General features: G+C 46.9%; 1 protein-coding gene across 1 annotated transcript in view; it reads right to left on the reverse strand.

The window, feature by feature from the left end:
* The window catches only part of EHMT1 (euchromatic histone-lysine N-methyltransferase 1), a 67,947-nt gene extending 59,126 nt beyond the window's left edge, over nucleotides 1-8,821 (reverse strand). Inside the window, exons 1-2 of the mRNA XM_006863648.1 lie at nucleotides 8,273-8,821; nucleotides 5,657-5,837 (exon numbers count right to left, since the gene is read on the reverse strand). Coding sequence (XP_006863710.1) covers nucleotides 5,657-5,837; nucleotides 8,273-8,821 — 730 coding nt within the window. The remainder of the gene's footprint in view (nucleotides 1-5,656; nucleotides 5,838-8,272) is intronic.
* Between the last annotated feature and the right edge of the window lie 4,287 nt (nucleotides 8,822-13,108).

Raw genomic sequence — 13,108 nt, forward strand, 5'->3', positions numbered from 1 at the left:
GAGCCCCGTGGTTGGGAGCCACATCAGAGTGAACCACAAAGTTACACTTTGGTAACTGGATTCAGGTGGGCTCAGCTCTAGACCTACAGTATTCACAGAGCCACCAGATCAGCAGAGTCCAGCAGATACCCAAGACTGAAATGATGGAACCAGAGATAGCAATACATCCTGAAGTAGACTACAAAGCAAAAAGAGAGAGTACAGGTCTTCCAAATGACGAGGAGGCCAAAGACATTTCAAGATAAAACACACTATTTTAAGCAGGGGAAAAAAAAACTAATAAATTACAGGGTAACCTCAAAGAGAATTAATATACCTTAACATCGAACAAAGAAGAAAATCAGAAAGATTTAGTATACATTAACACAACAGACACGAAAATGAAATGAAAACGCACACACAAAATGAACTCAGCACAGGAGATTATGTGGACAAAACCAAACCAATCCGAAGCACCACAAACACACAGCTAAGTGGCAGCAATCAATTCATACTTACGCGGGACTAATGATTCCATGCCCCAGAGTGAAGAGACAGGCAGTAAATGAATGGGTAAACAGAGTCTCTCAATATGCTGTCTACCAGAGAAACATCTTACACAAAAAGAGAGAGATTCAGACTAAAAAAAAATCAAAGGATGGAAAAAATATGTCCAACTCTAAAGAACTGAAGAAAGAAAGAAACAACTTCTGGTGTGGCACTTTGGGCTACTGTGCTGGACCGCAAGGTCAGCAATTCAACTTCACCAGCTGCTCCTTGGAAACCCTATCAAGGGTTGCTATGGGTCAGAACCAACACAACGGCACTTAACAACAACATCTGTAAGAGATGTAATATAGCACTTTCAATGAAGGACAGAACGACTAAAAGAAACCCAACAGACACAGAAGAAGCAAACAACGCAGTCAAGCAGCGTGACCTGAAAGATTCATACAGAGCACCCCAGTCGATGCCAGCTCGGTACACCATCTGCTGCAGTGCATAAAGACCATCTTCAAGAACAGAACACGGGTCAGGCCATAAAACACCTCAAAATACGACTAAGCAGCTTCTAGATCACAACACAATGAAATTTGAAATCAACAATAGGGAAATTATCCAATACGTGGAAACTGACTAACACCCTTGCTTAAAAGCGAATGTGTAATCGAACAAATCAAAATGAAATCCAGAAATTCTTTGGGATCAAACAAGAATGAAAAAACAACATACCAAACCTCTGAGGCAAAGCAAAAGCTGTGCTTAGAGGGCACGGTTATAGCACATACATCCCTAAAGAACTAAAATCAACATCTTAACTCAACACTCAGAACAAGAGTAGTAAAGTCTACAGGCAGCAGAAAAAAATAAAACATGTTAGAACACACACAAAACATGAAAAAAACATAACAAAAAAACACTATAAAGAATCCAAAAGACAAAGAGCTGGTTCTTTGAAAGGATCAATAAAATTGACAAACCATTGGCAAGTCTAAGAAAAGAAATGAAGAAGATACAAATGACAGCAATAAGAAATTATATGGGTGCCATCACCACAGAACCAACGAAACAGAAAGAACAGTGATAGAATAATATAAAAAATGGTAAAATTTGAAAATCTAGAAACATACAACCTTCTTAAACTAACAGAGACTAAACTAAAAAACATGAACAGACCTATACAGGGTTGCTATGAGCCGGAGCCGGTTTGACAGTACTTGTCCCTCATGAATATAGGTGGAAAACTTCTCAACAAAATCCTAGCAAATAGAATCCAACAATATATCAAAAAAATAATACATCATGATCAAGTGGGATTCATACTAGGCATGAAGGTACGGTTTAATATTAGAAAAACAGTAAATATATCCACTACATAAAGAAGAAAAAGGTCACAAAATGCTATCAGTTGATACAGAAAAGGCATCTGACAAAATCCAACACTCATTCCTGATAAAACCTCTCAACAAAACAGGAAATTAAGGGAGATTCCTCAATATAATTAAGGACATGCATACAAAAACCAACAGCCCACATCACTCTCAGTGGTTGAGAAACTGAACCTCCTGCGAACAGGAACCAGACAAGAATGGGTGCCCTTAATCTCCACTCCTATTCAATATTGTGTTGGAAGTCTTAACCCGAGCTGTAAGACAAGAAAAGGGCATTAAAGACATCTAAATTGGAGTCCTGGTGTGGCACTGTGGGATAATAACCCTGACTGCAAAGTTGGTCTAAACACAAAATCAGGAATTCAAGCTCACCAGTTGTTCCTCGGAAACCCTATATAGAGTTGCTAGGGGTCGGAATCGACTCAACAGCACTTTACAACAACAACAAATTGGTAAAAAAAAAGTAAAATCTATTTTCAGATAATATGATCCGAGCTCTGGTAGTGTAGTGGTTACGAATCAAGCTGTGAACCTCACGATCAGCAATTTGAAACTACCAGCTGTTCCACAGGAGACAGATGAGGCTTTCTGCTGCCGGAAAGATTTACAGCCTCGGAAACCCTGTACCGGGGCGCTATGAGTCGGAACCGACTCCATGGCACATAACAACAACAGCAAAGAAAAGGAGCTCTGGTAGCACAGTGGTCACGTATCGGGCTGTGAACCTTAAGGTCAGCAGTTCGAAACTACTAGCCACTCCGTGGGAGAAAAGATGAGGCTTTCTGCTCCTGTAAAGATTTACAGCCTCAGAAACCCTGTACAGGGTCGCTATGGGTCAGAACCGACTCGACGGCATTTAACAACAACATACAAAGACAATCCCAAAGACTCAGCAAGAAAATGATTGGAAAAGTAGCAGATAAAAGATCAACCGACAAAAGTCAGCTGGATTCCGTTAAACCAACAAAGACTTCTGTGAAAAAGAGACTATTTACAGTAACAACTCAAACCATGAAATTGTTTTTAAATGCCTTCAAGTTGGTTCCTACTCATAGAGACCCTGCATAGGATTTCTGAGGAGCAGCTGAAATACTTGGAAATAAATCTAACCAGGGAAACAAAAGATCTAAGCAAAGAAATCTTTTGTTGTTGTTGAGTGCCCCCGAGTTGATTCCGACCCACAGCAACCCTGTATAGGGTTTCCAAGGAGCAGCTGGTGAGTTTGAACCACTGACCTTGCAGTTCGAATGTGAACAGCACCACACCAGGACTGCAAAGACAGCTACAGAACAGTAAGTCAAGAGAGCCGCAGAAATGGAGGAATGCTTGTACACAGGAAGACTTAACATTGTGAAAACATCAACACTATCAAGCAAATCTATACATAGAATGAAACCCCAATCCAGATTCCAACATCATTTTTTATATAGAGTGTTGAAGAGCAAAGATGCCAGCTTGAGAACTAAAGTGTGCCTGACCCAAGCCATATTTTCAATAACCTCACAATGTATGCGAAAACTGGACCGTGAATAAGGAAGACTGAAGAAGAATTGATTCATTTGAGTTGTGGTGTTGGAGGAGAACACTGAAAGTACCATGGGCTGCCAAAAGAACAAACAGTCCTGTTTTGGAAGAAGTGCAGCCAGAGTGCTCCTCAGAGGCCAAGATGGCCAAACTTCATCTCTCATACTTAAGACATATTATCAGGATGGACAAGTCACTGGAGAAGGATATCATGCTTGGTAAGGTGGAGGGTCAGAGAAAAAGAGGAAGACCTCCAGCGAGACGGATTAGCAAAGTGGTAACATCAATGGGCTCAAGCGTGGCAACAGGAGTGAGGTTGACCCAGGACCGGGCAGTGTTTTGTTCTGTTGTGCACAGGGTCGCTATGAGTTGGTACCGACTCAATGGCACTTAACAACAACAATTTTATAAGAAAAGGAAAAAGGCCCCAGATAAACAAAGCATTATTAAAAAAGACAAACTAGAAGAGCTCTCATTTCCCGATCTAAAAACCTACGTACAACCACAGTGGTCAAAACCACCTGGTACTGGTACAATGAAAGACACACAGACCAATGGAACAGAACTGAGAACCCAGAAGTAAATCCATTTACCTATAGTCAATTGATTTTCAACAAATGGCCAAAACTCATTAAATGGGTTAAGAAAGAGTCTCTTCAACAAATAGCGCTGGCAAATTTGGAGATCCATTTGTAGAAAAATGAAACAAGGCCCATACCTCACACCATACACAAAAATGAACTCAATGTGGATTGAGTTCATTTTTGTATATGCTGTGAGGTACATATAAAGCCTAAAACTATAAAGATCATCAGTGAAAAAACAGAGACAAACTTAGGAGTTCTGATACATAAGTACTCTATGCAACATGACTGACAGCCTGACTGACAACCTGACTGACAGCCTGACTGACAGCCTGACTGACAGACTAACTGACAACACACACGCAGAGGACAAAAGAGATGACTGGGCCCTCCTAAAAATTCGGCACTATGTGCATCAAAGGATTTCACCACAAAAGTAAAGAGAGAAGCCACTGAAAAAGAAAACAATGCTTGAAAATGCCACAGCAGACAAAGGACTACTTTAAAATGTATAGACTATTTCAATACCTCAATAAGAAGACAAACAACTCAATTTAAAAACAGTCAGAGGACATGAACAGACACTTCACCAAAGAAGACATTCATGTGGTCAACCCGTGATCGTCAGCCATTCTAGAGACACAAATTAAGACAGCAAGAAGATAGCCTCTTACTCCATCCAGCATTAACAGCGAAGTTCAAAAAACAACAAATGCTGCTGGGATTCTACAATGGCACAACCACTGTGAAAAATGGTATGGCGCTTTCTCAAAAAGTTGGAAATAGAAATACCATGTGATCCAGCATTCCCTCTACTTGGTATCTATCCTCAAGAAATAAGATTAGATCTATGTGCGCCCATGTTCACTACAGCACTATTTACAATAACAAAAAGATGGAGACAGCCGAAATGCCCATCAACAGAAGGCTGACTAAACACACACACATACACATGTTAGAGAATAAAGGTGAATGTACTAAACCCCTCACAACAGGGAGGAACCTGGGAGGACATTATGCTGAGTGAGATGAGTCAATTACACAAGGTCAAATGTTGTATGAGGTCACTGTTGTAAAAAGAAAATCTTTTCTTCCTACGATGGTTACCAGGGCTGGGAGGGAAGGGAAAATCGAGGGTAGACATAAGTTAACATGGGTGTCAGGGAAGCCAATATACATACAAGAGGGAAGTTGGCAGAGGAAAGATGAAGGAAGCAGGAGACACAAGGAAGAATGTAAGAGTTAAAGTGAACAGGGCAAACGCTGTGAGTGTCGGCACAAGGACAGAACGGCAATTGTAAGGAAGCAAAGTGGATTTTCTTGAATGCAATACTGATGATCTGCTCTGTAAACCTTCAGTCGATTCACAATAAAAAGTTTTAAAGCAAGGGAGGAAGGGGGAGCATCTGGAGAGGCCCGGGTGAGCCACCACCTGGTGTTTGCCATGCAGCCACCACCTCCCCCCCCAAGGCCCCTAATAAGTGGTTAAGGGTCTGCACCAGCTCAGTCATACACAAGGGCTATAGAGGATTAGGAGTGTACTACACCTTCATCTGCAGAGACATCGAAAGGCTCCTCAAACAGTTCACAGGTGAACCCAGGTGCGCTCAGCTGTCTGCTGGGCCTGGGCCTTGTGTAGGAACAGCACAGAAACTTGGTGCAGCCGCTGAGGCCTACCTGTCTGGGATTTTGCAGTGGCCACATAGCACTGGTTCTGAGGTAGCGACTGATGCAGGGGCGGGTACGGGGGTAAGAGCTGCTGCCTTCCAAACTCAGCCACGTTCCTGTTCATCTCCTCCTTCAACTCCTTGTGGTCTCTGGCTTCTCGAATATCTCGGGGCTCCTTGCTGGCCACGTGCTTCAAAACACAGACAGTTAGAACCATACTACCACACAAGAGGTCTCCCAGAACCCCAGCCCCTCTCCCCAGAAAGCCCCTCACTGAGACGCCAATCCCTGCAAAGTGAGGACTGAAGGAGCCAGTATGGAGGGACCGGAGAACAAAGACGAGGAAGGTAAGGAGGACACAGGGACAGAGACCTGTGTGACAGTGAAGCCTACATTACTGTTCACCTGGCCCTTCACAGAATTCCACTAAAACGTGCCCAGACCAAGTACCACCAAATAGCCTTCTGTGGCCACAATCTGCCACGTCCCCAGAGGGTATCCACGGCACCATAGTAGCAAGTAAGCACTGGGCTTCAAACCGCAAAGTCAGAGGTTCGAAACCACTAGCTGCTCCTTATGAGAAAGATGAGGCTGCCTGCTTCTGTAAACATTTACTGTCTCAGAAACCCTAAGAAGCAGTCCCACTCCGTCCTATGGGCTCTCGGAGTCAGCTTTCAGAGAGTTACGTGTGCCAACCGCTGATCATACGGAGACATGTAAGACAACCCCGGCCCATCAGCCAGGCACCACCTCACCCCTCCTGTGCCATCCTGCCTAGAGAGTGCTGCACTCTTAGACAGATTTCCTCTCAGACCCACTTCTAAACTATCATATCCGTCCCAACTGACAGTGCCCTGTGGACCAGAACCCAACTACTTCATGGGCTGTCACCCCACAAAGCTCAGTGCCCCACCTTTCTCCCGTGAAACGGGGGAACCGCATTTGCAACCAAGCGCTTTAATCACAGAGCCACCACAATCCCACATAACCACGATTTCCTTAGGTGTCCATCTGCTGGAGCCCCAGCCAGGGAAGACACCCAGCTCAGTCATCAGATAGTGCGTGGGATTTGCAGGGAAGCTAGGACCAAGGGGGGCAGAGTGTCACTCAGTAGGGCTAGGGGGTGGCCACCACATGGCCAGGTGACATGTCCCAGAGCAGGGTGGAGGTGCGCACTCCTCGGCTGGCAGCTCAGTCCACGAGCCAGCACACAGCAGCATGGGCACCTGGCCTGGACAGATGTGCGGCATCTGTCACGACTGCTGCATCTCAGCACTGTATACAACATGAGGGGGGCCTCAAGCTACACACAACCGAAGGGGGTTCCAAACTACATACAACACAGGGGGCCTCGAAGCGTGGAAAAGTTCCCTTCTCTTTTCATAGGACTGTTTTACAGTGTCCTCTTACTAGGTCGGGGGACAGCTGCCTTCCCCCTGGTGTTGAGGAAGGGTTCCCTGACGAACCCTCCTCCAGGAAGAGATGTCAACCTGCGGAGGAAGGGCCCTATAAGCTCAATTGCCCAACCCATCATGGAGGGAACAGAGCAAGGGAAGGGACTCTGCATCACTTCCAAGGCAGTATTTTCTGGGAGTGGTTCAGGGAGGTGGGGGGAGACACTATGAGGCTAACCTGCTGTTTCAGGGTCTCTTTCAACCACAGAAACTTTAAAGGAAACTGCTGAAATCTCCCACTAGCTCATAAACAAGGAACGGCTCAGTGGGCCTAGACTAAGGAGGAACGCTTGGGGACAGAAACGGCACGGAATCCAAGGTGGAAGCTGGGTCAGGGGCTGGTGGGGATGGAGGGCCACAGTGAGGGCTGTGGACAAGGACGAGCATCCCTTTCAGTGAAGATCGTAAGAGGGAAACAGTATCTTGGAAGGAGCAGCAGCATGGACCAGAGGTACCAAGTCCAAACAGAATTTGTACTTGAGGAAAAAGAATTACCACTTACTGCTTCTGGAAGAAAAGTCTGAATTAGAACACAGTGGTTTTTTAGTTTGTTTTAAGTTGAAGAACTATTCAGAGACCTCAGATATGAAAAGAGCAATTATTTCCCAAATAAATACCCAAGGAGACAGAAACCAATATACACCCACAGCCATGAAGACACCGTTAAGGAAATGTAGAGACACGAGGGTTCAGACTGAGGGGCCAACTGGGGTCCAGTGAAGAGTCTTATTACACCCCATGAGTCTACAGGGTAGGGTCATCACCGTGGCCCACGCATCCATGGGGGTGGGAGGTGGCTGTGTTTCTCACCAAGGTCCATATGTCCAGAGGGAGGGGGACATCATCGTGGCCCATGAGTCCACAGGTAGCCCACGGAGAGGGATATGGGGGACAGCCCAGAGGAAAGGACAGTGGCAGGGTGGAGGTGAAGCGCATCAGACACACAAAGCACATGGGAATTTCACCGACGGAGCAGTGATGGACAGGGCTGCCCGTGCGCTCAGCATGCACTGCCAGCCTCCTTCACTGCTGTGCCCACAGAGGCAGGGTCAAAGCAGAGGAAGAGGGTCTCCAGGAAAGGCCCAGAGTGGGCCCATGTCCTGGATATCTAGCCCTGCGCACAGAACCCTCTCTGGGGAAGGAGGCCCAGACCACACCAGCGGTGCCTTACCATGCCAAGGATGGACTTCGGCATGGTCTTGCGGGCGCGATGAACCTTGACGTCAGGTCCTGGGGCTGCTGGCGTCTTGTCTTCTGTGTCCCGGCTGCCCTCGCCGAGTCGGGTGGGCACTGGGGTGGGCACCTGAGAAAAAGTGCCTGGAGTCCTTCCTCTGCCAGCGCCTCCTGGCAGGGTCTTGGCGGCATGGCCAGGGAGCGGGGGTGCCGTGGGGCCGCTAGTCCTCAGGGGCTGCCCCTGCAGGGCCGGCTTGGCAAGGAAGAAGCCATTGCTCCCAACCACAGCGGTCTGGGTGAGCTCGTCAGGTCTCACGTGGTGCTGCTTGGCAGCCTCCACTTCACGCTCCGCAATGCCATTCTCCGCGACGCGGGCCAGTCTATTGGTGCCTTCCTGGGGACTGGCTTTCGCATTCTCCTGAGTGCGCTTTGCTGCGTTGGGATGGCTGCTGGCCTCACTGCTTTCACAGGACCCGTTGGTTTCACTGTCTGCAGCTGTGGGGGCTTCTGTCCCCTGCTTCTCTGCTGAGTCTTCGTCAGCAGCCATGGGTACGTCTGTGGACAGAAAGATGGATGTCACCCAAGATGCCCCGAGCACCCCAAAAGTCAACAGCCACCGTTTATCTGACAAAGTGACACAAAACTTTAATAAAAGAGTCTTCTAGAGCACATTCAAGCAAGTGTTCAGACACCAAAGGATTCCTTAAAACACTAACTCTCTTAAGGCTAGCTTGTTACGTTTGGGGAAGCAGAAATCCTGAAAGGGGCCTGCTCTCAGAGACCAGGAGTGCCTACTAATTATCTGTCCATCCACACTAGGTGACCAGGCGTGCCCAGTGTTTGTCCGTCTGTCCACACTCAGAGACCAGGAGTGTCCACTGTCTACATTCAAAGACCAAGTGTACCTGTTTTCTGTACATCTGTCTGCACGCAAAGAGACCAGGAAAGCTCACTATGTCTGACTGTTCACATTCAAGAGACACCAGGCATTCCCACTGCTTGTCTATCTGGTCACACTAAAGACCAGCATGCCCGCTGTCCATCCATGCACACTCGGAGACCAGGTGTTCCAGCTGCCTGTTCAGCATGCCTGCTGACCACCATTCATTCGTCCATTCGTTTGTCCTCACAGGGACATGCAGTGGGCCAGTCTACTGGAACCTCAGAAGGACCACTCCCCACTGGGAGAGTGCATCTAGTGACAAAGGACAGCCGGTGGTCACAGTGCGTCCTGCACATTTATAGTCACCACTCTGCAGACAGAAGGAGGACTTTTACAGACAGAGAGCAAGCACTGGGAAAAGCTGCTCAAGTTCCAACAAAACGCACGGTGGTCGTCCTTCCAGCAGATGAGCCCGAAGCCCGGTGGGAACCTGTGGCTCAGTGTCCATTCTCCAGAGCTCGGTCGCCACTAAGTAGGGTGTATGGACCGTGTCTGGGCACATACTGACGCCGTCGACACATACGTTTCTAGGTACTCACTAGAGGGGGACAAAGTCCATCAGTGCCGCACGTCCCTCCTGTCTGTGTCCAGTCCTCACAAGCATCCCACATTCCAGTGTGTCTCTCTGTTACAGAAAGAAGTCCTTCGAGGCAGGGCTGTGTGTCTGTCTGTTCCCTAGTAGGCCCTGAGAACGCTGACAGATCTAGAACCAACCATGTGCTCAAGAAATCTTTTCTGAATGACTATACACCTGTGAATGACTATACACCTGTGAATGACCGAAATAAAGACCTCAGCAAAAGAAACTTCCCTAACGTAGAGGAGAAAGGCAACACGCAGACCTCAGGAAACTTCAGAGGACGAAAGAAATCAACCTCATTAAATGTAGGCAGCAAGACCGGACCAGGCTCTGATACTGCTCATGGTGCTGCAGGGAAAACACAAGATGCCAGAGGTGTACGGGGCTACAGGTGTATGGGTGTACAGGTATACAGGGCTACAGGCGTACAGGTGTACGGGGCTATAGGCGTACGAGTGTACAGGCGTATGGGGGCTACAGGCGTACAGGTGTACGGGGCTACAGATGTACGGGGTTACAGGCGTACGGGTGTACGGGGCTACAGGCGTAGGGGTGTACAGGTGTATGGGGGCTACAGACGTATGGGTGTACGGGTGTACAGGTGTACAGGGCTACAGGTGTATGGGGGCTACAGGTGTACGGGGCTACAGGTGTATGGGTGTACAGGTATACAGGGCTACAGGCGTACAGGTGTACGGGGCTACAGGCGTACGAGTGTACAGGCGTATGGGGGCTACAGGCGTACAGGTGTACGGGGTTACAGGCGTACGGGTGTACGGGGCTACAGGCATAGGGGTGTACAGGTGTATGGGGGCTACAGGCGTACAGGTATACAGGTGTACGGGGCTACAGGTGCTCTTGTGGTAAATCACATAATCACCTGCCTGTAAAGCAGGAGCACTTCTCTACATGAGCCCTAACAACCAGCCACATAAAAGAGAAGCGAGTGATATACACAAAAGCAGAAAAAAACTACACAGGATATAGGAATTATTTCACCAAAATTAATCAAGCTTACAATACAGGAAATGTCGAAAATAAAGGACATTTCATGATCTTGAATAGCATGACAAAATTTCAAAGATGTCACGGTCCTGCAGATTAAATCTGTAAATTCTATGATATTCTCATCAAAAGTTCCATTAGCATATTGCAGATCCACAGACTTACTCTGTATAGCATATGAAAAACAAAACAAAACAAACTCGCTGCCATGAATTCTGACTCCTAGTGACCCTCCAGGGCAGGAGTGGGCTTTAGGGTATCTCGTACTGTAAATCTGTATGGGAACATGTTGTCACCTTGCTCTCCCACAGAGCAGCTAGTGAGTTCAAACGTGTCTGATAGCCAGGCACGTAACTGCTGTGTCCAGTCAGCAGGACGATCCCTAGCCGAGACCCCACTCCGACGCCCAACAACCCCACGTGACCCAGGGTTTCTAAGGCTGACCCTTTACCAAAGCCGACTGCCACCTCTTCTCCTGATGAGCACAGAGTGGGTTTGAACCAGTGGTCTTTAGGTTCTTTACTGAGCACTTTAAGCACTGCCTTACCAGGGCTCCTCGGAAAGGTCTTGTAGGTTGTTACTAGTAGCGACTCTGTGGAGGGTTTCTGAGGAGAGGCTGGGGATGGCCGTGTGACCCAGTGCTTATGCTACAGTACACCACAGAAAGACTCCAAGGTCTAGGACGGAATAAGTTCCCACCAGCCAAGCCACAGCTCACACGGCAGGAAAGAGTGGTGCAGAGGAATGCAGACCCACTATCAGGGGATTTCAGGGCAGATAGACAAGCCCCCGGGAAACTGAAGGCAAACTAGAGAGGTGAGCCACCCCCACTAAGCCTGGACCCACACACCTGGCGCCAGATGCTGACACGGGCAAACACTGAGGACTGCTACGGTGACCCACCCACAGGCAGGCAACCATCCAACACCAGTGGAAGGTAACTGATCACACATCAGGGACTGTTAGGGAAGGAGCACCGAAAGGGTTAAGCACCCACCTCTGCCGCTGTGAATACAGCACTCACTTCTAAACTGACAAGATACTGGATACAGAGAACTGCTTTTATCAACATAAAAAAGCAGAAACCCTCATTAAAAAAAGGGCAAATGGCGCCAACAGGCAATTTACTGAAATGGAAAGAAAATGCTAATAAGGATTTAATAAGCGCCCGAAAGGAAGGCTGAGACAGTGAGGTTGGTAAGAGCAAGGCAACAAGCAAGATGCATTAGGTGTACCCAGGACCACAGATGAAAAGCATAATGCGCAAACACGGATTTAACCAAAAAAAGCTTTTGAGTGTCTATTTCACCATTAAAGTAGATCACAGAACACAAACTGTCACCCATGATGACAAAGGGGACAGTTTAGTGACTACAAGTAACGTCAGGCCTGCGAGGGAACTGAAATCTACAGTTACAGTCGGACATTAGTACTCTGTCTGGGAAACTGAGACTAAAACTCTAGTCAGCCAAGTGCAGCTCAAGCCTTCACGGCCCATCCACCGATGACAGGATGCCTCTGCTTCTCAGGGGACAGAAGCCTTCACCAGAGACCACCTGCAAGTCCACACAACAGAGCAAAATGAAATCCGTAAAATCAGTAACCAAGCCCTAAAAAACACAACAAACAAAAAAATACCTAGCAATTTGAGAAAACCACACATTCCTAAGTAACCTGGGAGACAAGGGAGAAACACAAAGGAAACCTGAAAACATTTTAAACCGAATCAAATGAGAACTATGACCTATTAGAATGTATGGGATGTTAGGCACCCAGTCCTCAGAGGAAGTGCATAGTAAATCCGAGAATCCAAACTTCTATTGAATTTACAGATTTAGCCGGAAGGCTGTGACACCTCTGTAATCTCGTCATTTCATTCCTTACAGAGAAACTGCGAATCCTGAACATTTAGGTTAGGAAAGCACCCACTTTAAGAATTAGAAATAAAACAGTGAACTAAAGCCAAAAGCAAGTGGAAGAAAATAAGAAAACTCAGAACAAAGCAAATCAATGAAATTTAAACAGGAAAGTAGAGACAAGTCAGTGAAACCGAAAGTGTTTGCATGCTACGGTTGATTTTCTTTTGTTCTTAAGAAGAGCAGCAAGATTGATAAACCTCTTGCCAGACGGAAAAATACCCATCACCATGTCAAGAATGAGAAGTGAAACAAGACTCCAAATCCTACAGCCATTTAAAAAAGGAGTATTTAAAAAAAATTTTATGCATACAAATTTTGCAACTGGGATGAATTGGAAATTCTTTGAAAAACTTACAATACAAACGTTGTTGTTAGGTGCCATCGAGT

Source organism: Chrysochloris asiatica, unplaced genomic scaffold (genome assembly GCF_000296735.1).
Source record: "Chrysochloris asiatica unplaced genomic scaffold, ChrAsi1.0 scaffold00056, whole genome shotgun sequence".
NCBI classification, from domain to species: Eukaryota; Metazoa; Chordata; class Mammalia; order Afrosoricida; family Chrysochloridae; genus Chrysochloris; species Chrysochloris asiatica.